The 22868-nt window shown below is 38.9% G+C and overlaps 1 protein-coding gene across 1 annotated transcript in view; it reads left to right on the forward strand.

Annotated features, from left to right (window-relative positions):
• LOC131042445 (uncharacterized) overlaps window positions 1-22868 on the forward strand; it is an 81335-nt gene that overhangs the window by 53238 nt on the left and 5229 nt on the right. Inside the window, exons 4-6 of the mRNA XM_057975722.2 lie at window positions 20716-20911; window positions 21239-21447; window positions 22067-22416. Coding sequence (XP_057831705.2) covers window positions 20836-20911; window positions 21239-21447; window positions 22067-22416 — 635 coding nt within the window. The 5' untranslated portion in view covers window positions 20716-20835. The remainder of the gene's footprint in view (window positions 1-20715; window positions 20912-21238; window positions 21448-22066; window positions 22417-22868) is intronic.

Raw genomic sequence — 22868 nt, forward strand, 5'->3', positions numbered from 1 at the left:
TTTGAATAATGAATGAATGATTTGCATTTTGTCCACAATACATCTCCCTTATATAGGGCGCTCACCCTAATTCCTCATGAGGCCGACTTAGGTCAATTAGCAATAAAATAAATAAAATCCCCTTTTGGAAGGAGGCCGACTTGCTTAAAAAGACAAAATAATAGGCTTGAGCGCTTACCTTAATTTTTTAAATTTTAAAATTAATTTCAAGGTTTGAAGGGTGGTTTTTTCATTTGTTTTAAGGCTTAAAAATTAATTAATTAAATTGCAAATGCCTTAATTCACGCGAACTTGTTTTAGCCTCCCCAAATGTCTTGAATTTGGCTAATTTAGTGAAAATTGAGGAATATTAAGGTTTGATCAAGGCTTAATGAAGGCTCTTTGCTCCTTAGGCATTGAAATATCCAAAGTGATGAAGGCCTAAATTATTTCAAGACTTGTTTGAACCTCACATCCAGACTTGCACACTTCATGAGTCAAAATTTTCACAACCTAGATTTGCAAATTCCCATGCCCTTATCTTCACAATCTTGCAATTTGCCCTTGACTCACTCTAACAAGGTTGAATGATAGGCTTTTTGATGATTTCGCCCTGGACCCTTTGGAAGGGTTAGGAGCGATTTTTCCAATTAGGACCTGAATATCCCATTTCTTTCTTGACTCCAAAATTTTCCGGAAGGCGAGCTCATGTTTGTTTTGACCTAATCAAAGTCTTGCATTTCAAATTTTAGTAGACCTAATCAAAGTCTTGCATTTCAAATTTTAGTATTTCACATGAGTAATTTAGGTGAAAATGTGAATTTTGCCCTGGACCCTTTGGAAGGGTCAGGAGCGATTTTTACTTTTTAGGTCAAAATTCACTTTAGTTTGATCATTGACCTCCTCCAAGGCAATCTCCAGGGTATATTTATCTCCATCACTAAGTTGGCTCATCAATGTTTTGAAGGAAATACCATCTTTTTAGGAATTTCGCTCTGGACCCTTTGGAAGGGTCAGGAGCGAAATTCACCTCTCAGGTCAATTTTCTAGTCTCCTTCACTTCAATTCATCAAAACTTACTCAGTTTGAGTCCACTTCTCAACTTGCTATCATTGATTTGATCTTCACAAGGCGAAAAGGGTCACTTTTGTTCAACAACCTAGCCAGGGACAGGACCTATCCTGAATTTCGCTCTTGACCCTCTGGAAGGGTCAGGAGCGAAATTCACTCTTGAGCTCAAAATTCACACTTTTTGAAGGTCCAAATCTCTCCAAGGCATTCCAAATGGCTTTTTTCACTGTAGTCTAGGCCTAGTTTTACTCAGATCTTGGAGGAAAAGGTGACTTTGATGTTTTTCGCCCTGGACCCTTTGGAAGGGTCAGGAGCGATTTTCCTTGCTTAGGCTTACTCCTCCATCATTTTAACTTCAATCCACCTCACAAGGTTAGGAAATAGTCTTCTTCATTCACTCCATCCAAGGTTGATTTGTTCTTGCAAGGCAAAATAGGGGATTTTAGGATTTTCGCCCTGGACCCTTTGGAAGGGTCAGGAGCGAAAATCTTCCTCTGACCTAGAATCATCACTTTTGGAAGCCAACATCAACTCAAAGGTGGTCTCAAGGGCAATTTCTACCTTGGTCTAGTCTTGTCTTAGCACAAACTTAAAAGGAACACATTGGTTCCTTTGGAAGGGTGAGGAGCGAAAATCAGGTTTTAGGGCAATTTTCCAATCCTTTCATCCTCAAATCACCTCCAAGGCATAGAACATCTTGCCTCACTCCTTTCCAAGTCATGAAAATCAAAATCTTAGTCTTAAATTGCAAGGAAAAAGGAGAATTTGGAAATTTCGCTCTGGACCCTTTGGAAGGGTCAGGAGCGAAATTCTCTCTTGGCTTCAAAATTTGCATTCTTGGCAATCCAATTCCACTCTAAGGCAATCCAAATGCCTTCTCATACCCATGTCTAAGCTTAGTTTTGTCCAAAATTTGGAAGAAAGGATAGTCTTTAGGATTTTCCCTCTGGACCCTTTGGAAGGGTCAGGAGCGAAATTCACTATTTGGCTCAATTCCTTCACTTTTCAATGATTTCTTAGCACTTGAAGTCATTCCCAAGGGCAATTCCTTCTTTATTTTACCTCATCCCACACTTGTTCTAGCAAAACTTGATAGCAAAAGAAGTTTGGGAAAATTCGCTCTGGACCCTTTGGAAGGGTCAGGAGCGAAATTCTCAATCTTGACCAAAAATCATCATTTTCTAAACTTGAAACTTCTTTGCAAGGTAGGATTTCATGTTTCATTGTGCTAGGAATAAAGTTTCATGTCCAAGAAAGGCTAAAAAATAGGTTTACAAGGAATTTCGCTCTGGACCCTTTGGAAGGGTCAGGAGTGAAATTCACTCTCCTGGCTAGAATCCTTCATTTTCACAACTTCTAAACATGCCTAAGGATTTCAATATGCTCATTCTTCCTTTCATCATGTCTTGGACACCTCAATTTGACCAAACAAGGCAAGAAATGTCTCCTATAGAGATTTTCGCTCTGGACCCTTTGGAAGGGCCAGGAGCGAATTCCTTAATTTAGGCTTATTCCACCATCATTTCAAGTTGAATTCACCTCTCAAGGAAAGAAGACACTACTCCTCTCTCATCCAAGCCATAAAAAACCCAAGCTTGACTTGATTTTGCAAGAAAAACAGGTGATTGAAGAATTTTCGCCCTGGACCCTTTGGAAGGGTCAGGAGCGAAATTCTCCCTTTTGGGCAAAATCCTTCATTTTTTCAATTCAAAACATCTTCAAGAGGCAAAAACAAGCTATCTCCCTTCCACTCATGCCAAAAATTTTTGACCTTCTTCACTGCACAATAAGAGCTTTTGGGAATTTCGCTCTGGACCCTTTGGAAGGGTCAGGAGCGAAATTTCCCTTTTTGTCCAAAATTCCTCATTTACTCGTGCTTCCAAATCTTCAAAGGTGACAAGAATGTTCAATCCTCCCTCCAAGATACCCTGCACATCAAAATTTAGCCAAAGTTAGGAAGAAATGAGGTTTAATAAGATTTTTGCTTTGGACCCTTTGGAAGGTTCAGGAGCGAAATCTCCATTCCAGGCTAGATCGTTTACTTTTCATGTTTCAAACTACCTCATAAGGCAAAGTTAGGTCATTTTCCAGGCTAGGAACAAGGCTGCAAGTCTATCCAAGGCAAGAAATAGGGTTTATGATGAATTTCGCTCTGGACACTTTGGAAGGGTCAGGAGCGAAATTCCCTTTCAGACATCAATCTTGCTCCTCAAAATCCACCAACTCCAGCTCAAGGCAAGATCAAACTAATTCACCCCCAAACATGCCCTAGAAAGCATCACTCAGTCAAAAATGAGAAGAAAAAGAGGTCTACAAGGATTTTTGCCCTGGACCCTTTGGAAGGGTCAGGAGCGAAAATCTTGTTTTAAGCTTGATTCTGAACGTTTTGAACTCCAATTTTCCTTGAAAGGCAAACATAGATTTTCCTTCACACATTTCCATCGAGATCCTGCTTTTAACTAGGCAAAAATGAGAGCTTTCAAAAATTTCGCTCTGGACCCTTTGGAAGGGTCAGGAACGAAATTGACATCTCAGGCCAGATCTTACCTTGGTTCACTTCATTCTCCATCAAACTTGATCAAATCAATTCCCTTTCTTCAATGACTTTGCTCAACTGACTTAGACCTAGAAACAAACAGGACCCTGACAAGAAAACCTTCTTTCAATCTAGACCTGACCTGAGACCTATTCCCCCTGCTCCTTGATCAAACCAACTTGATTCTCTTGAAAGGCATGCTTCATTATGGCAAACTTGAGGTTTCAGGCAGACGACCAACAACTTCCCAAAACTAGGCTAGACTTAGCTTGAAAGAAACCCTAAAACGAGCTTCCAAGGATTAGCCCTAATCTAGCCAGCCCAGGCAAACCACTCACTCACTCAAAAACCTAGAAAGCAGAGAGAAAAACAAGCAAAAGGAAAGCAAAACCTAAAGCAAAAAGAGGGGGTCCCCATTCTAATGGGGTGATGTGTGAAATGGTCACAACATCTGGCGACACCACTGAGAATGTTCGCGAACATTTGAGAATCAATCCATCCTAAAGAATACTCAGAAAATCTCCCTCAATAAAACAAGGAGTTAAACAACACTTACAAGAAGAGATTTTCATATTGAGACAAAGTACTAAGTCCATAGTTATCCATGTGTGTGCAATGAGTTAATTCCCCTCAACAAGACAATCATGATCTCCAGGTTCCCTTGTGATTAGCTACGTAGTTTATCTAAACCTCAAAAGCATCCTGGATAGAGCCTCGCTGCCAGTCAGACATCCATAGTCCCGACGAGGTTATCGCTGCAAGCTCATGAACATTGCTCCATTGCCAGCCAGGCATCCATAGCCCCGATGGAGTTATTCGTATATTCCCCTTAGCCAATTTTAATATTTCATTTCCATCTCATTTTTTTTCTTGATTTTTCTCTTTCATTTTCTCACTTTTTTTTTTTCTTTTTTGATATTGCCCTTTCATTCTGTCAATTCTTTTGGCTCATAAGCAGTGAAGCTTACTAGGGTTTGAGGATTGCGGTGGCGCTGAAGCCAGATTTTAGATTTTTCACTGATCACAGCTTAGCCTAAAAACCATAACGACTCGGAGATTATAAGTGTGAAAGATATAATAATTGAAGGACAATAATATCTAAGTCCAATAAGCCAATCTTACTTCACTACAAATACAGCCTGACTCAACATTTTATCAAGAAAAACTTCTTTGTGCTTCTAAAAGACTTCATAATTGTCCAAATGAGACGAACAATCTAGGGGGAGGTCAGAGTGCTTCATCACAAAATCGCCCATTTTCAAATAGATACCCCTCAAAACAAACCAACCAACCTAACCTAAGACACCAAAACCACCTAAACTAAGACCCAAAAAACAAAACGAAGGACAAACCCAAAACACACCACACACCAAACCAAACAAAACCGAAACGAAAAGAAACTAGACTAACTATATACAAAGGCAAACCTCCTGAATTTTAGGACTGGAAGTAATGCTTGAGATACCTCCCACTAACAGGTAATGGGACGTCTTCTCTAGTTAAGGTCTTCAATTTGAATGCATTTTCTCCTAGAATCTCAGAGATCTGGTAAGGGCCCTTCCATAGTCAATCAAATTTATCATGCTCTCCCTTCTTTTCGTGTGCTTTATCCCAGTATAAGACAAGATCTGAGATCCGGAACGCCTTGACTCTGGCTTGTCTATCGAACCATCTTTTGACAACTCCTTGATGTTTTGCAAAATTTTCCAATGCTTGATCTCTCTTTTCTTCAAGATTCAATAGTTGCGTTAATCGAGCTTGGACAACGTCGGTGTCCTCCATGTATTCTTGGATAAACCTTAAGGTTGGGATCCTAAGTTGCATAGGGAATTGTTGACGTGTATTTTGTACACTATCAAACACAGAATAAAATACTCGAGGGTACCTTATCCTCTCTTGAGTAAAGCCTTTGAATGCTGAAGATATCGCGAAAAGGATCAATCAGGGTGACTTCAAGGTTCTTTGCTGTAGGATCTCTACGTGTGGATAAGCTCTTTGTGGTATGATGTGATTTTGTTGGAATCACAAGGTGACTTACACTTGATGACTGAACCTCTGATTTGCTGGAATCACAGGATTTTACTGGTTTAGATTTGAAAAAAAAGGAAAAAAGATGAGGGCGAGGAAAGGATCTAATCCTAATACTAAGAATGTAGGAGCAATGAATGATCTTTGATGAAATTCTAACTAAGTCTTGTTTTGACATCACAAGAACATCTCCACAAGGTTAGTGCGATCTTCGAAGGAAAGCTTTATGATGTTCAAATCACCACTACCGGCATAGACACCATCAGGCTGATGCATATCAATGAAGAAACGACAATTGAAGTTAAGCTTAAGCTGAATGATTCCAGTTGACTACACAAGGCAAGCCTGTAATCAACAAACTGCTAGTAGTATGGATATACGAATTTCACCATCAATCAAGCACATTTCTTCCACTCATCTAATAACATGAAATCAAACATGAGAAGTATAGAGACCATGCAAATTGTCGAATCGACCCATAAATTTCACCATTTCTTCAATGAAGTTTTACCAGTCTTTTACAACAACATCTTGGCAACAATCTTTGCCTTCTCTCTCTACTCTACTCTAATTGCTATTCTATCAACTAGCTAATCACCTTCTAACTACTCTCTATCTGTCTTCTATTCCTTTCTAACTCTCTAACTGCCTTTACAAAATGAAGAGTCGGGGCTTATATAGTGCCCACAATACAATTTGATGGCTAAGATCAATTTGAGATCAATGGCCAAGATTCAATAATAAAAACCCTAATTAGGGTCTGTTACAACCATTACATAACATTTAATGCTTGACCAATGATAAAATTACATCCTTAGGACACATGTCTTCTCTGAAAAAATTGACCAATAGATAGCTGGGGTAGGTACATAGAAATTTGTGCCACCTCCCATGAGTTAGGTACATTGAATCTGGACGTGCTGAGGTGGACCACACTGACTGGAGAAATGATGACTAGGATGCCAACTCGTCAGACACTTGGTTGATACTCAATTTGGTAATGTTGAGAAGTTAGCTTTAATTAACTCTTCTGGAACTATCCGCTCCTTCAACGAACCCTTGCTCTAACTTCTCGTGTCCATGATTTGCAAGATGATGATGTACCTCACCTTGGAATACTGGACTGGAAGAGGTTGCCCTTATCCTTGCTCGATCTTCTTGGAGGAGACTGTCCTTGATCCGGCTTGATTTTCCTTGATGAGAGTCTGCCAAGTTGTAGATCCTCCGGACTTTGGAGTCGCCATCTTGATACCTACACAACATTTCAAAATTAGTAATATATCTTGAAGTCTAGAAATTAAACTTAAAAGGAAGATTTAAGATTTTAATTAGGAAACTTCATGATAAATCTTGAGTTATCATTTCCTAATTAACCATGCAATACTTAGATTTTTCAAAACAAATGTTCAAAATTCAAATCTTCAACAATGGTGTTAAGATGATTTCGCCATACCTCCTCTTGAGTTTTAAACTCTAAGAAATGATGTAAAAAAAAAAGATTTCGCTAGGCAAAGTGTAGATCAAAGCCTTCTCTTGAACAAATTGCGCCTCCTCTAGCTTGGAAAGGAATAAACTCCACTAGCCTCTTCAAAAATCTGGAAATTCGCCTTCAAATACCTTCAAAAAATCTGGAAATTATCCTCCAATCTAGCAAGAAATTCGCCTCTCGCATAGCCTTCAAGATGAATTTCGCCCTCTTTAGTCTCCACACTTAGTAGAAATTCGCTCCACTCCAGCTAGATCTCGCACCTTCAATTAGCTCTCCAAATTCGCACTTGAAAGGATGATTGAATGATTTGAATTGTGAAAAAACACCTCCAATATATAGAGCGCTCACCCCTTTGCTCCCTCTAGGCTGACTTGGCAAAAAGAGGTTAAAAATAAATAAATTTCCAAAAAAAAGGGGGGCCGACTAGGCAAAATAAGTGAAAATAAGGCCTTGTGTGCTCCACATTTAATTTTAATTTAATAAAAATTAATTTTAAATGCCTCCAAGGGAATTTTTATTAATTTCAAGGCTTAAAAATTAATTTATTAAATTCAAAATGCCTTAATTTAATGTGAATTTGATTCAAAATCTCCAAAGGGCTCAAAATTAGCAAATTTGGTGAATTCGTTAAGAATTTCAACGCTCAAGCAATGTAGAAAATGAAGGATATCACAAATTTTGCCCTGGGCCCTTGGTGGAGGCCAGAAGCGATTTTTTATTTTGTGACTAAAATCCTCAATTTTCAAAGGCAATATAATATTCATCAAGTTTCTTGGGGTCCTTTTGCCTTATCTCATCCTTGCCTTAGCACAATCTTGAAGAAAAGTTGTAGTTTTTTGCAAAAATCGCTCTGGGCCTTTAGTGAGGGTCAGTGAGGGAGCGCTTTTGCAAATTTAAGCTTGTCCATGCCTTGTTGTTTCTCCAAATTATCTTCAACGGATAGAACACACCCTCTTCCATTTATTTTAATCACAAAACTTGTTTTGTCCTTGCAAGAAAATTCTACTTTTAGAATCTAGCTCCGGACCTTTAGTGAGGGTCAGGAGCGCTTTTGCAAATTTAAGCTATTTTCTCTCACCTTTCCCTTTGAAATCACCTTGATAAGGAAGAACTTTCCTTTTTCATGCTATGAATAAATCTTTAAGCCCAACAAGTGATAAAATAATGTGTCCTTCAAGAAAATCGCTCTAGACCTTCAATAAGGGTCAGGAGCGCCTTTTGTTTTTTGGGTTGATTTCCTCCTTTGTTGACCACTCAAATTATATTCAACGGATAGAACATGCTTTCCTTGATCTCTTCCAATCATAAAATCACTTTGATCCTGCAAGAACAGTGCAAATTTGAAAATCAAGCTCCGGACTTTCAGTGAGGGTCAAGAGCGCTTTTGCCATCATGATCAAATTGTTTACTTTTCATCTCAAAATTCCTTGGCTAAGGAAGATGTTATCTTGTTTTGTGTTATGAATAGGTTTTCATGTCCAACAAAGGATAAAATAGTGTGTCCACAAGAAATTCGCCCTGGGCCCTCAGAGAGGGTCAGGAGCGATTTTGATTTGTTGCCCAAAATTCATCATCTTTAATGCTTTCCAACCTTCAATTTGCATCAAGTGATGTCTAATCTTCTCTCCGGGAAACCCTGCACAAAACAAGTTAGCCAAAATTAGCGAGAAATAAATTTGAACAACATTTTCGCCCTGGACCTTCAGCAAGGGTCAGGAGCGAAATTTACAATCTAGGCTAAATTGCTCAATCTTTTAGTTTCAAACCGCTTCACAAGGCAAGGTAAGATCATTTTCAAGGCCAGGAACAAGGTTTCAAATTCAAGCGAGTTGGCAAACGAAATCTACAATGAATTTCGCTTTGGACACTTGGAGAGGGTCAAGAGCGAAATTCCCAATCTTGGAAAAAATTCATCATTTTCAAAGTTTTCAATCAATCTCAAAGTCCAAACAAAATGGTTTGCAAATCAAAATTTGGTCAAATAAGGCAAGGAATGAGTCCTAGGTTGATTTTCGCCTTGGACCCTCTGGAAGGGTCAGGAGCGAGATTCGCTTTGGACCTCCTGAGAGGGTCAGGAGCGAAATTTGACTTTTTTGAACTCTCTGTCAGGATAATTTTATGGAATATAACATTTAAGTATAAGTCACTTATACTTTAAGTTATATTCCATATATACTTTCAGGATGTTTGAGAGTGGTTTTAGACCTCCAGGAGTTATATTGCAAAATCTAGTTTTTTGAGGTTTTTCAGTTTCCAGACTTAGTCAAATTTCAGGATCAGGACATTCCAGACTTAGCCAAATTTCAGGATCAGGACTTTCAGACTTAGCCAAATTTCAGGATCAGGACATCACTCAAGCCGGACTTGCTATCCATGTGATCCCCTTGGCGACACTCAAAATGCAAAGGCTAATGGACAAAACCCTAAAAGACCTAGAAAACAAACCCTAAAAAGCAAAAGAGTAGGGGTCCCCATTTGCAATGGGGCGATGTGTGAAAACGTCACAACAGGAATACTGGGTCTTGACCATAAACTAGGAAGTAAGGTGAAATCCCTAACGCGTTCTTGGTCCTGATCCGATCTGCCCAAAGGGCAAATCTCAGTTGGGTATGCCATTCTCTTGGAACTTCTCTCCAGCAATTTCTTGATTACATTGAGTAGGTTTTTGTTTGTTGACTCAGCTAACCCATTACCCTGAGGATAATAATTGGATGAAAATTTAAGGGTTATACCGTACTCAAAAGCCCAATTTGAAAACTTCAATGATGTGAAGGCTAAGCCATTGTCGCAAACCAATGCATAAGGACACCCAAATCTTGTAATAATGTTTTCCTCAAGGAATTTAATTACGGCCTCAGTAGTGCATACCTTGAGAGCTTGAGCCTCTGACCATCTGGTACAATAGTCAGTAGTAGTGATGATATACCTGTGCTATGCCGAGGATGCGGGGTTGATGACACCAATAAAATCCATTCCCCATTTTGCAAATGGTCTTGCTTCGATCACTGGATTCAGTGGCATGGCAGGATTCTTCTCTCTGAAAGCGGCGACTTGGCAAGTGTGACAAGTCTTGACATGATCAAACGTATCTTTGAATAGTGTAGGCCAGTAATATCCTGCTCTCAGGATTTGATGAGCTGTGGCCAGGTTAGCACCATGTCCTGTACCAAACTTGGAGTGAAAATGTTCAATTATTTGTTTGGCTTCTTCTTTGCCAACACATCTTAGATATATTCCTTCGTGATTCCTGCGATATAGGACGGATCCTTGAAGCATATAATGCTGACACTTTATCCTCAATGCTCTCTTCTGAGTGGGTGTCATATGAGCAGGGCATTTGTGGTTGAGCAGGTAGGTCACAATTTCCTTGTACCATTCATCTGGGGTGACATCATCTAATTCATAAATTTGTTGGACTAACCCGGGCCCATCAATTGCCAGTGTCTGAGCTAAAGCCTGCCCTCGAACAAGTTTCATAGGTTGGATTTCAATATCAAATTCTTGAATAATGGCGACCCACTTGCCTCTTCTCTCTCCTAGTTCATTTTGCATGAGGAGGGTTTTTACGACTGCATCTGGTACAATTGCATAAATTTTCGTCCTCAAGAGGTAATGTCAAAACTTTTTGATGGCTTTGACCAATGCATATGCCTGATTTTCAATATTAGGATATCTGAGTTCCGCATCTTTCAACGGGGTACTCATGAATGCAATCGGGTTCTCGTTCCTCTCTTCACTCCTTTGGGTGAGAATAGCTGCACAAGTATATTCAGAGGCGAATGAATACAGGTAGAAGGGCTTCATGTAGTCAGGACTGATCAATACTGGAACTTCTACGATATCTGACTTTATCTCCTCGAATGCTCTCTTGGCCTGTACCGTCCATTCTATTTTGGTGTCCTTCTTCAACATCTCATTCAATGGCCTGACTATCTCGGCAAACCCTATGATGAATTTTCTGACAAAATTGATTTTGCCAAAGAATGATTTGAGTTCCTTCTTACTGGCTGGCAGGTTGATGGTTGATATAGCTTTCACTCTATCAGGATCAATAGAGATTCCTTTTTCTGAAATGACATGTCCTAGTAGCTTCCCTTCTGTCACCCCAAATATGCATTTCTTAGGATTGAGAGAAACACCATATCTTTTGCACCTTTGGAAGACTTTTCTTAGATCATCCACATGATCTTCCCTTTTCCTGGAGAATACTGTGATATCATCCATGTATATGATGATGCATTTCCCAATCAAGTCTCTGAAAGCAATATCCATGGCTCTCTGAAAGGTGGCCCCGACATTGATAAGTTGAAAAGGCATTCTTTTATATGCAAATGTTCCCCACTTGGTAGTGAAAGCGGTCTTCAGTCGATCTTCAGGTTCAACCAATACTTGATTATAACCTGAATATCCATCCAAAAACGACATCATCTGTGACCTGTTGACAATTTGCAATACCTCTTCCAGCGATGGCAGTGGATAATTATCCTTCTCTGAAGCTCGATTGAGATTTCTGAAATCGACACACAATTTGATCTCTCCATTCTTTTTCCTGACAGGAACCGGGTTGGCTACCCACGTCGAATGTCTTACTGGAAAGATGATTTTAGCTGAAAGCGACTTCTTAACCTTTTGATATATTAAAGGTTCCAGTAAAGGATTAACCGGCCTTTGTCTTTGTCTAAAAGGTTTGCTTCCTGGCTTCAAAGGGATTGTGTGAGTGATGATTGCAGTATCATAGGTTTTGAGATCTTCATAGCTCCAAGCGATGACATCTGGGAAATCTCTTACATTTTTCAAGATACCATTTCTTTCTTGCGAAGTACAGGTCTTTCCAATGAATACATTTTTAACTTGACTGTCATCACCAACATTGATTGTGTCACATGCATTTCCTTCCATGCTATGGCTTTTCATCTCCCTCAATTTGTCGGGATCAAAGATTCTTTCTAACTCCACCATTCCTTTTGGAATAGTGTTTGTTTTCAAATTCAAAACTCCTTCTGCATCTAGTTCTGCTCCCTCCACTTCATCTTCATCAATGATTTGGGCTAAGAAGACATCCGTGTTGGTCAAAAAATCCAATATGTGCTTGTCATCTTCGAAAACCTGAAAGTTGGTGATGTTGTCTGGGACTGAAGGTACTGAGGTCAGCTCTCCTGTGAACCTTTTCAATCCTTCCATAGCTAATGGTACCAAAGAGCTGGCGGCTTGTGCAAGAGAATTAGCCACTTGATTCTGATGTCTGTATATGGACTTAATATTGAAGGCCTCAAAACTTTCAATGAGATCCCAAACTCGATTCCGGTATCGAATCAGCCTTTTGTCATGGCACACATACTGCCTTCTGATTTGTCTTATTACTATTTCTGAATCTCCATATACTTGCAGTATTTTAGCTTTCTTTCTGATAGCTAGCAATAACCCATGAATCAAGGATTCATATTCAGCCACATTGTTGGTGCAAGGGAACTATAGCCTATGGGTGGCAAGGTAGGTTTCTCCTGATGGACTGATCAATTCAAAGCCAGCTCCAGATCCTTGCTTGGATTTAGATCCATCGAACCTTAATGTCCACATTGGATTCCCTTGGTCTTCTGACTCTTGGACCTCTTGGCTTTCCACTGATGTGTCGGATAGAGTTTCATCTTCTGAAGAACTTTCAACTTCTGGGTCTTCAATTTCTTCTACACTCAATGTCTGTGGGACCCTCTTGTATACTTGTTCTAATGCAGTCTTGCACATAGCACAAGATAATTCTGAATGGACGGCATTATGTATCCTACACCAATTGGGGAGGAGCAGATCTCGGACGGATGCCAAATTGCCAAGTTGCATACTCTGTTGCACATTCTTGTGGACAAATTTTCTAAAATTTTCAAACATTCCATCATCATCCTGGTCGGATCCTTGGTCACTTTCCACGATAATTTCTGTAGACTCCATCACCTCTTGTTGACTGTCTTTTTCTTGCAGGTTTTGTATCATCAAAACTTCTTCTACTTTAGGTTTGTATGTCCCTAAATCAGTTTCTAAGAATAGGACTTCATTATCTTCTCCATACTCCGTTATCATAAGTCTCAATCTGGGAGTACTGTTGATTTTGATTTGGTTTGGAACTCCCCTCCAGGGTAGCCACATATGTGCAAAGTCCGTTGACACATACTCATTCAACTTTCGTGACCAATCTCTACTTAGAAGCATACCATATGTGTCAGGTATATCCACGACTTATATGTCTATGAAATTTTGAACTCTTGGGTCTGCTGCTAGCTGCATGTGGATATTGTTCAATTCTCCCATGATTGGAACTTCTGTCTTGTCTAATTGAGTGACTTTCCTTTTGGTGGGTGCAGGTATACCTAGCTTCTGACAGACGACCAGGGGCATGACATTACTAGAAGCTCCTGAATCATATAGACAGTCGTGCAATAATTTTCCAAAGATTCTGACTGACAGTAGGAATGGGGCCGACTCATCTTTTCCTTGGCAAAGGATTGAGGAATCCTCATCATGTTCTTGATTCTTTGCTTCATTGATCTTTGGATTGTCATTCTTTTCTGAAGTTTCTTCTTTTGAATTCTCCGTTCTTTTTGATGGTTTCCCTTTCTTGATCACATCTTTCTTAGCCACAGCCCCTTTTTCTGGAAGAATCTGACTTGTAGTGAGACTTTCTTTGACGGTGGGTTGAGTTTTCTTAACCTCGCCTCTTTTGAGTAACACCTTTCCTTCTAACATATGTTCCTTTTTGATTGGGAAGGCTACGGTCTGGACCATACATTTGTCTTGTTCAGATTGTTGCTTGCTATCAGCTTCATCTTGAATTACATTGATGGTGGCTTGAACATTGTTGGCCACTTCTTTGGACGTATTCTGAACATTTGGCCTTATTGAGTTTGAATCATTCAGGCTATTGATTACATCATCCTTAATCTTTGACACCTTTAACAATTCATAAAGTGGCAAACTAATCTTCACCTTCTTGAGTTCTTCTAATACCAACATGGCTAGTCTTTTCATTTCATCTCTCGGGGGAGGAGGAACATTCCTTTGCCTGTACTCTCGCGCATCTTGTGGATAATCCGGAGTATTGCTAGCCTTTGGATCTGGAGGAGTAGAGAAATTGTTTGGAGGGATGGATGTTGTCAGAGGTTCCTGATTTCTCTGATTTCTTTGGTAAACTCTCGGGCCTACGCCTCCTGAGAACTGGTGGAATACTTCTTTTATCCCTTCAACTAAGATGCTATTATTCAAAGGCGGGAAATAATACTCTGAGTCTTCAACAGGTTCATTTGCTGATGCAGGTGGAAACTAGGAACCAGGAGGTACCATTGGTCCATTAGCCGATTCTGGCGGAAATCTTCCATTTTGAGCTTGGTTATTTTCTCCTTTTGGTAAATGTTTGTAGCTTTCCACAACCATGGCTTGATCATACCGGGTAGTCGGGACCATTTCATATCCTATTGTAGGAGGGTTTTCAGGTGGATCATTGCTACGCATCTCCTGCTGGAATATGTCAGCTGCAATTTTGAATTCAGGACACTGCAACTCAGAATGTTGGTTTGTACTATGGAGTCTACACTAGCTGGATAAGGCCGCCTCTACTAGAAACACTTTACTGGTAGGATGATTTTCCTGATTTTGTGAACTTGATGGGTTGTCTAGTGGCGTCACCACGTTTCCATTATTAGGAGCTGTATTCCATGTTCTCCTTTGAAAGCCTTGATTGTTGTTTCCCTGATAGTTGTTCCTGAAACCTTGATTATTATTTCCTTGAAAATTTTGATTGTTTGCTTGTTGTCCTTGATTAATTCTTTGCAGTTGATTATTTTGATTCCTCAAATGGATCACCTCAGTTGACAGCTTTTTGACTTGTTCAATCAATTCTTTCATTTCGTCCTTTTCTTCCTATGTTCTTGAAGAGTTTGTTGCATTTTGCAGGTACACAGGTTGTGCTGGTGGGGCTTGTGAAAGTGCAACTCCAGGATGAAGTACCAACTGGTTTGACGGCTGCATATTAGGATATGTTGCTTGTGGAATAGGATTCATGACTGGGGTCTGATTGGCCAAGGCTAGACTAATTGCTTGAATTTGGTTCGGTGTTGTAGTAGGTCCCATATGAAGTAGCGGCCCAGTAATATTCTGCCCCATGTGCTTACTGACCTCAATAGCTTTTGCATATGCTGCGTTTAGATCATTCAGGATAGGATAAGTTCTTACGAACATGGCAGTGAGATGATCTAAGGCTCCATAATAAATCTCCCTCGGGTCAGCAATGAGATATGGATGTCGCAACATCGTGTAAGCCCTGTGGAAACTGTTATTGAAAGAAGTGATCGGCTCATGCTCTCTCCTTCGAATCTCAACAAACTATCTATACAGCTCAGCTGGTGTGGTTGGGATACCAAACTTTGCAATAAATGTATCCTTCATTGCATCCCATGTTCTGATTGATCCCGTTGGTAGATGAATGAATCAGAAGTATGCTTCTTCCCCTAACGAGTAGGGGAAGAGTCTACATGCTACATCTCCGTAGTCAACTCACCTGTTGCGAAGAAGATCTTCGAACATTTTGATATGATCCTTTGCTGTACGATTGAAATCACTGGCATTGAATTTAGGATAGAAATTCTCAGGATTCTTAGGCATATCATGATAAATTGCAAACTCTAATGGTGATGGATTATCGATCATCCATGTAGCGTCATTGAGTGCATGAACAGGAGGAGGAGGAGGAGCATTGTGAGCCATCGTACTTCCCGAAGGTCGGAAATTTGATTGAGAACTTGATGAACCGACCTGGCTTGCTGGTTGAGAAATTGCCTGGATACTTGTGTGAATTGCTGCTTGTACTTGTTCTTGAAGAGATGGAGCTTGTAACAACTCAGAAGTGCCTTCTAATCTTGGTTCAGATTCCCTTGGAGTATCTTCTCTTTTGCCCCGCTTCGACCTTGAAGTGAACTGAAGTTCAGTCAGATTTTTGGTGCCTATTGTAGATCTTAATATTCTTTGGTGTTTTTTGGGTGAGAAAGAACCAATACGATCTAGCGTGATGATCTGTTTTATGGAGATTACTGCAGGTTCCTTTGGTTACGAAGTTCTCGGGCGACGGCTCTTTGGCGTTCTTCAGCTCTGTTTGCTTTTTGTTCCAAAATGATTCTGACCCTATTATACTCAGCTTCACTTCTCCTTAAGTTCCACGCTAGGTCATTCAATCCTGAAATAATGTCTGCTTGAATGTTGCCTATTTCCAAATTAGGTTGCACTACCTCATTCAATCCTTCATGTGGCAACACCATCGTGATACATGCTCATGTTGAAAAAAAAAAATTTCTTTTTTTTTTTTTGAATTTTCTGGATAGTACTGTTCCTCTTGATAATCAAACTTTTGTATAAGAAAGTTGCCCTCCTTCTAGTGCCAATTCTGTTGATGTGTTTTTTATGCACATGTGAACACAGAATAAAATACCGAAGTATCTTATCCTCTCTTGAACAAAGTTCCCGACTACTGAAGATCTTGCTGAAGGATCATTTTATGGAATATAACATTTAAGTATAAGTGACATTTCCTTCTTATACTTTAAGTTATATTCCATATATACTTTCAGGATGTTTGACAGTGGTTTCAGACCTCCAGGAGTTATATTGCAAAATCTAGTTTTTGGAGGATTCTCCAGTTTTCCAGACTTAAGTCAAATTTCAGGATCAGGACATTCCAGACTTAGCCAAATTTCAGGATCAGGGCATTCCAGACTCAGCCAAATTTCAAGGCATTTGAAGATTAGGGTGACATTTCAGACTTCATCACTCACCAACTCGACCTAACTCGGACCTTCAAGAATGATACCCACTCACAAAGCAAGACACAATTAGCAGCAAAAGCAAAACCAGGCCCTAAGGAAGACTCTCAAAGAAACCCTAATTCTGGGGCACCTGCTGACTCCCCTGGCTCAAGCAAAGCCTACCATCCTATTGATCCCTTGGCGACACTCAAAATGCAAAGGCTAACAGACAAACCCTAAACACCTAGAAAGCAAACCCCAGAAAGCAAAAAAAAGTAGGGGTCCCCATTTATAATGGGGCGATGTGTGAATACGTCACAACAATGTGGAGGTCTTTTTGTTCAAATTCCAATGATTGCGCTAAATGTTGGAGTTTCGGAGTTTTCCATCTTGTCATACCTTTCCCTCGACCCTCACTTTTTCCCTTGTCTTTGTTGGAGCTCCAAACTTCCTCTTACCAGCATACCTTTTCCCCAACTCTTGCATTTTGGCACTTTACACTAATTTATCTTTTGGAGTTGTAGTATCATTCATTCTTTATGGCATGAGTTCCTTGGTATTTCCAACTTTTGACATTTCTCTTTATATACATTTTGGGAGTTGGAGGTATGAGAATACCTTTAACATGCTACTTTTGGCATGGGTTATGAAGCATCTTTGACTTTCGATCCTCGACATTCCACACTATGTTACCTTATTGGGTTCAGGAGTTCAGACATATCCTTATTCGCATGCCTTGTGTGATCGATTCCTCAGTATCCTTGATCCTCAACACTCAATATTTTCTTCATGTATCCTTTTGGAATCAGTGATATGGAAATACCTTTATTAGCTCACCTTAGGCATTAGGTAGGATGTACTAATGATCCCTGACAAGTGGTATGTGTAATGAGGTATCCCTGACCCTTGAACCTGGAAACCTTGAAACTCTTGCATTTTGCACTGTTTACCCCACACCTACCTCTTTGCATGACTTAGGTCGCCATTAATGACCAAATTTGTTGCTGCAACCACTCCAAGAAGGTTTTGTACTAAAAAATAGTCGTTCATCTTAAGGGTGCAGATTCACATGTACTTTCAGCGATGAAGGATGGAAACAACCTATGTAGTAATTAATATTGTGGTCGAGTTTCGGCTCTTGATAGTCTTTGTTCCTATTCTAGATTGCTCTTTTAATGAAGTTTGCAGGATCTAATGAAGTTCTTCATCGATTCTTTAAGTGACAGGGCAACCAACAAAGCACTATATATGCTAGTTCATTTTCCAGAAAGGCTAGTCATTTCGCTCTTCAAGGAGAGTCCATCATTTCTCTTTTCCATGTGACTGCAAATGTGGAGGAGCTTCTAGGTTTTCAAATCTTGCAAATCTAGTTGCTGTTAGAGCAACATCGTTTGGAAATCACAAAGAGATTAATACCATGAATGATTCTTGCATTTGAATGTCCCCACAGTTCTCTTTGTGGATCTTTTAGGAAATAATAGCTTAGGGTTTCCTCTTGCCACTTCACTGTTATGAATATAATGACTATTTGATTAATGGGACAACATGCTAATGCATTGCAAGGTTTGTAATAGTCATATCTTCATTGCATAAGAATTTCTGCAGTTTGAGATGGATAACTAAGAATGTTCAGTTGCTTGTTATCATTATTTGTTAAGTATGTAGTTGCACAACTCATAGTCCTTTTGATTTTTGTGTGTTGTTTTTCATGGTTTACTATAACTCCGTAACCCAAAAAAAGGCACCGGTCTTGGAAGTAATGATCCACCAATATTAAAAAAAAAACATTATTCACTAGTAGATTAGGAGTAGGACATTAGTTTTTATGCACCTCATGGCTCAGTTAGCGATCCATAACTGTTCTCACCTTTAGAAAATCGTGTTGTTCATTTCCACATCCTGCAGTTGTGTTGATGTGCTTAATAGCTTAATAAGAATTCTTATACAGTAGGTTAGTCTATTGTCTAGTGACAACTTTTGGAACCAAGCATACACTGGGTGCTATTGCAAGCTCATCTATTTGTCAATATTCAGTTTGAACAATTCTGTTAAAGATACCTCTAAGGAAGCCCCCCTTGATCTAGTTGAGCCTGAAGTGAAGGAGAGTTTACCCACTCTCAATAATTGCTCCAGTATTGCTCTGCCTGATCATAAATTAGAGGTTTGTTACTCTGGGTTTGACACCCCTGGTGCTTCAGAGAAGCTTACCTTAAAGAATTTAGTAACCTACAACTTTGAGCATCAACAAATTCTTGCACCAAAATATTGTGACTTGTTTTTGCTGAATATCTAGAGTTCTAAAAATCTTTTTAACCAAAGTGCTCCATTATCTGCAGCATATGACAGAAAGACAGAGACACAATTTCTATACCCACACTGAAGCAAACAAATCATATAAGAATTTTTAAGCTGGCAGTGTTTGGAGTTAAACAAACAAAAAAATCCCAACAGATTTCAACCTTGATTCTTCCTTTTCAATCATATCTTAGATTAGTTCATTTCGCTTCAGGGTAAGAATCATGTGCTCACCTTGCAAGCTGTCATTTTGCAGTGAAGCTTCAATGGGCCCTCTATCCCATAAAACAAATCCCACACCTTCAGAAACAACTGGCTTGTCTCCTGCAACCATGACTTACCTGAATGATTTACTCTTTTCAACATCTTTTGTAGTGCATTCCTCCATATTCAATGTCATGAGCCAAACATCATATGGAACCGTTACTGAGCAACAACTGCTAATAGGGCCTCAGATTATTGACCATTAACAACATCCAAAACTAAAAACTTTGGTTCTCTCAGAAATTTCAATACAAAAGGTGACAAAATACAAAATGAAGCTAGGGAAAGACATTACAAGGTAAAAAATCAAACAACACAAAATTAGCAAGGAAATGCAAAACCTATAACACAAAATACAAAAACTGAACAAGAAGACAACTGTCAGCCGGCATAGAGGGAAGTGGCAACAATGGAGGGTGAATCTTCATCTACACCAACTCCTTTGCACTCCGCTCACCAATCTTTTCAAAATATATAGTTTTGGTTGAACACTAGTCTATTCTTGGTTTCCTTTAAAGGCTTTAGTTGAAATGCTATTAAGCAAATATACCATATACACTTCTTCAGTCCAAAATTTGTTTGCTAAACATTTTCCTTGAAACATGCATCTGACCATTTCACTTATAGCTGCATTTCTTTTCATTGACTTTTTTCCGCTTTGGAATATAGGCAGCTATTAGCTGTTTTCAAATCCTATGGTCTTTGAAAAATTAAATCTCTTTTCAGTAAATTTCATCGTCATTCTTGTCCTTAACATTGATATTCCGATCAGTTTGCATTTTGATCCAACTTTGAAATTTCTGAAAGTAATCATATGCCCATGACTTATTTTGAGAAAAATCATGAAATTATCTTTGAGCTTTAGTCCACAAAATATAAGAAAATATCTTGCATGTGCAATGTCATTGACCTTCACAAGCACACAAATCCCTCTAAACGAAAAAAAGAAATAAATAGCTTATATTGATATACATGAATGACTAGAGTAGGTATGTGGGGCTTGAAGTCAAAATTACAAATTATACTAGCATACTACTAAAGTTAAAAGAATATTTAATTAATTAAAAACATAACCATACACACATACATGCACGCTTGCTCTCTCTCACACAAAAAATTGAATCCAAAAATGTTATAAATTTGATACTTTATTTGGTTACTTTATAATTTTTTTAGCATTTTGTATATGTTGTGCTTCTTGAAAAGATTTATTTTACAAGAAAAAGGAGACTTTGACATGTACACTATTCAAATATGTTACCTATTGTTTACAGGATTCTTCTGGGAGTGACAGTGAAGATGGCTCACAAAGTGAGAAGAATATTTCTCCAAGTGACGAATACAACAGTGAAGATGAAGAACAGGAGAACTGCATTGCAACTAGAATAAGCAGAATGCCTGATTGTGAAAGAGGGCAGGGTGGAGCATCAGATAGATGTGAAGGATTATCAGAAGATGAAGATATAGATGGTACTTGTTACTACTGTGATTAAACTTTGAGTTTTAAAAATAAATAATCAATAGGATTTGAGGAAATTCCTATGATGTAATATCTATTTAAAGTTAAAACACTGACAATGCACCAGTCAAGGATAGCCTCACATAGTATCCTTTGCTTCTAAATTGCAGGGCTTGTCCAATGTTTAAATTTTAGACCTATTTTGTTGCATGGATCTAATCATACTGTATAAATATCACTGTAATGAAGTTATACGTCATCATTAAATTTACTCATCATATTTTGACATGTCTAAATATTGTTTGCTTGCTTTGCATGCCTGGTTCAGTCTTTTCAAGATACAAGTTTGATGGGTGATGCTTCAAAATGGAAAGAAAATTTGTTTTCTCAATCATTTTTGAAGAAGAAAATAAATCTGATGGACCTTGTGTATGGTCAATCCGCATCAATTCCCACTCCAAAGTCCTTTCAAGGACTTACAGAAGATAGTGACAGTGATGGTAGTGATGAGGAGGAAGTGTTCAAGCTAAAACGGAATTCTGAAAAGGTAATTGGTAATCTATTGTCTTTGGTGATAGTTTTGCCAATGATTTAACTATTTCGTCCGAAACATATGAAATGTAGCTTAAAATAATTGACTGCATATAAAATAATTACCTTTTTGAAAATGCTAACGAGCCATTATGTATGGGATTCATATTGTTCTTGGCCACTGAACTATCACCTTTAAATGTTGAAGTTCCTTGTAAAACATGTATCACCAAATATAGTGCCATATTTTGAATCTCTGTTGCTTCAATTTTGACCTCTAGATGGAGATGTTTCTCATCAGAAAGTAAGTCCCATGTTGTAATCATGTTTTGGGTCTTGGAGACTTGAATTTCAGGAAAATGTATACAATAATTAGGAAATGGAGATTTAGCTGGCCTCAGCAAATGATATCAGCACATTGAATCTAACTGATGATATGGTATATGTTTTATGATGCTTCCTTGTGTATTGAAACCTCTCCACATTCTTTCTTTTCCTCCAAACAGGTCACGTTTACTATGGACTAGGCTAATTGTGCAATGGAAAATCATTTGCAATTTTTTGCATGTTTTCTGTTTTGTAAGCAATTACATTTACACCAAAGACTTAATATTTTTCTGCTTGTACTTTGACAGAAAAAACGTGATATGCATCTCAATGTTGAAGATCCAAATGCTGATGACTGCACTAAGTCACAGGTAGACGATTCACAGCTAAGTGATTGGTTAAATCAGGATGTCATTGAAAGCATTCGCGACCGCTTTGTTACTGGTGACTGGTCAAAGGCTGCTCGCCGAGGTGAAGAAATGGGTGGGAGTGATGAGGATGATGATTCTGCCTTTGGAGATTTTGAAGATCTGGAGACAGGAGAGAAGTACGGAGGAGATGATGCTAATGATAATTTGGAGGACAGTAAAAAATTGAAGTTTGCAGAAGAACAACGAAGACTGAAAAAGCTTGCACTTCGTGCCAAATTTGATTCTCAATATCCTTTTTGTTTTCCATAGTCATACAATGGCTATATTCTTAAAGATTTTTAGTTTCCATAGTTCATAATATTGAGAAACAAAGTTTTTGGAAACCACTGTGTCATGTCCCCTTTCTAGAGTGGACATCAGAGACGGAGGAGTTGGCCTATCATTGGAGTCTTGTAGGCCGACAGCGGTGGATAGAGACTCAGTGAGGATATTCAGTGTTTGGGATTTGGTGTTCTGGCAGTAGTAGATCAGTTTGGAGCAGTTCCTTAATTTTAGGAGGTAGTTCCTACATTTGTGGAGGCTATTCCTACTATTTAGGAGGTTATGACAGTATCCAGGGTTGGGTTTCCATGAAACTATTCCTTGGTTTCAGTTTCAGAAGATTTGGGTATGTTTCCTAGTTTCTAGGAGCATCCGTAGATTTTAGGGATAAGATTGCCAGTGGATCCATGATTTCCGA

Source organism: Cryptomeria japonica, chromosome 1 (assembly GCF_030272615.1).
Source record: "Cryptomeria japonica chromosome 1, Sugi_1.0, whole genome shotgun sequence".
Classification (NCBI taxonomy): Eukaryota; Viridiplantae; Streptophyta; class Pinopsida; order Cupressales; family Cupressaceae; genus Cryptomeria; species Cryptomeria japonica.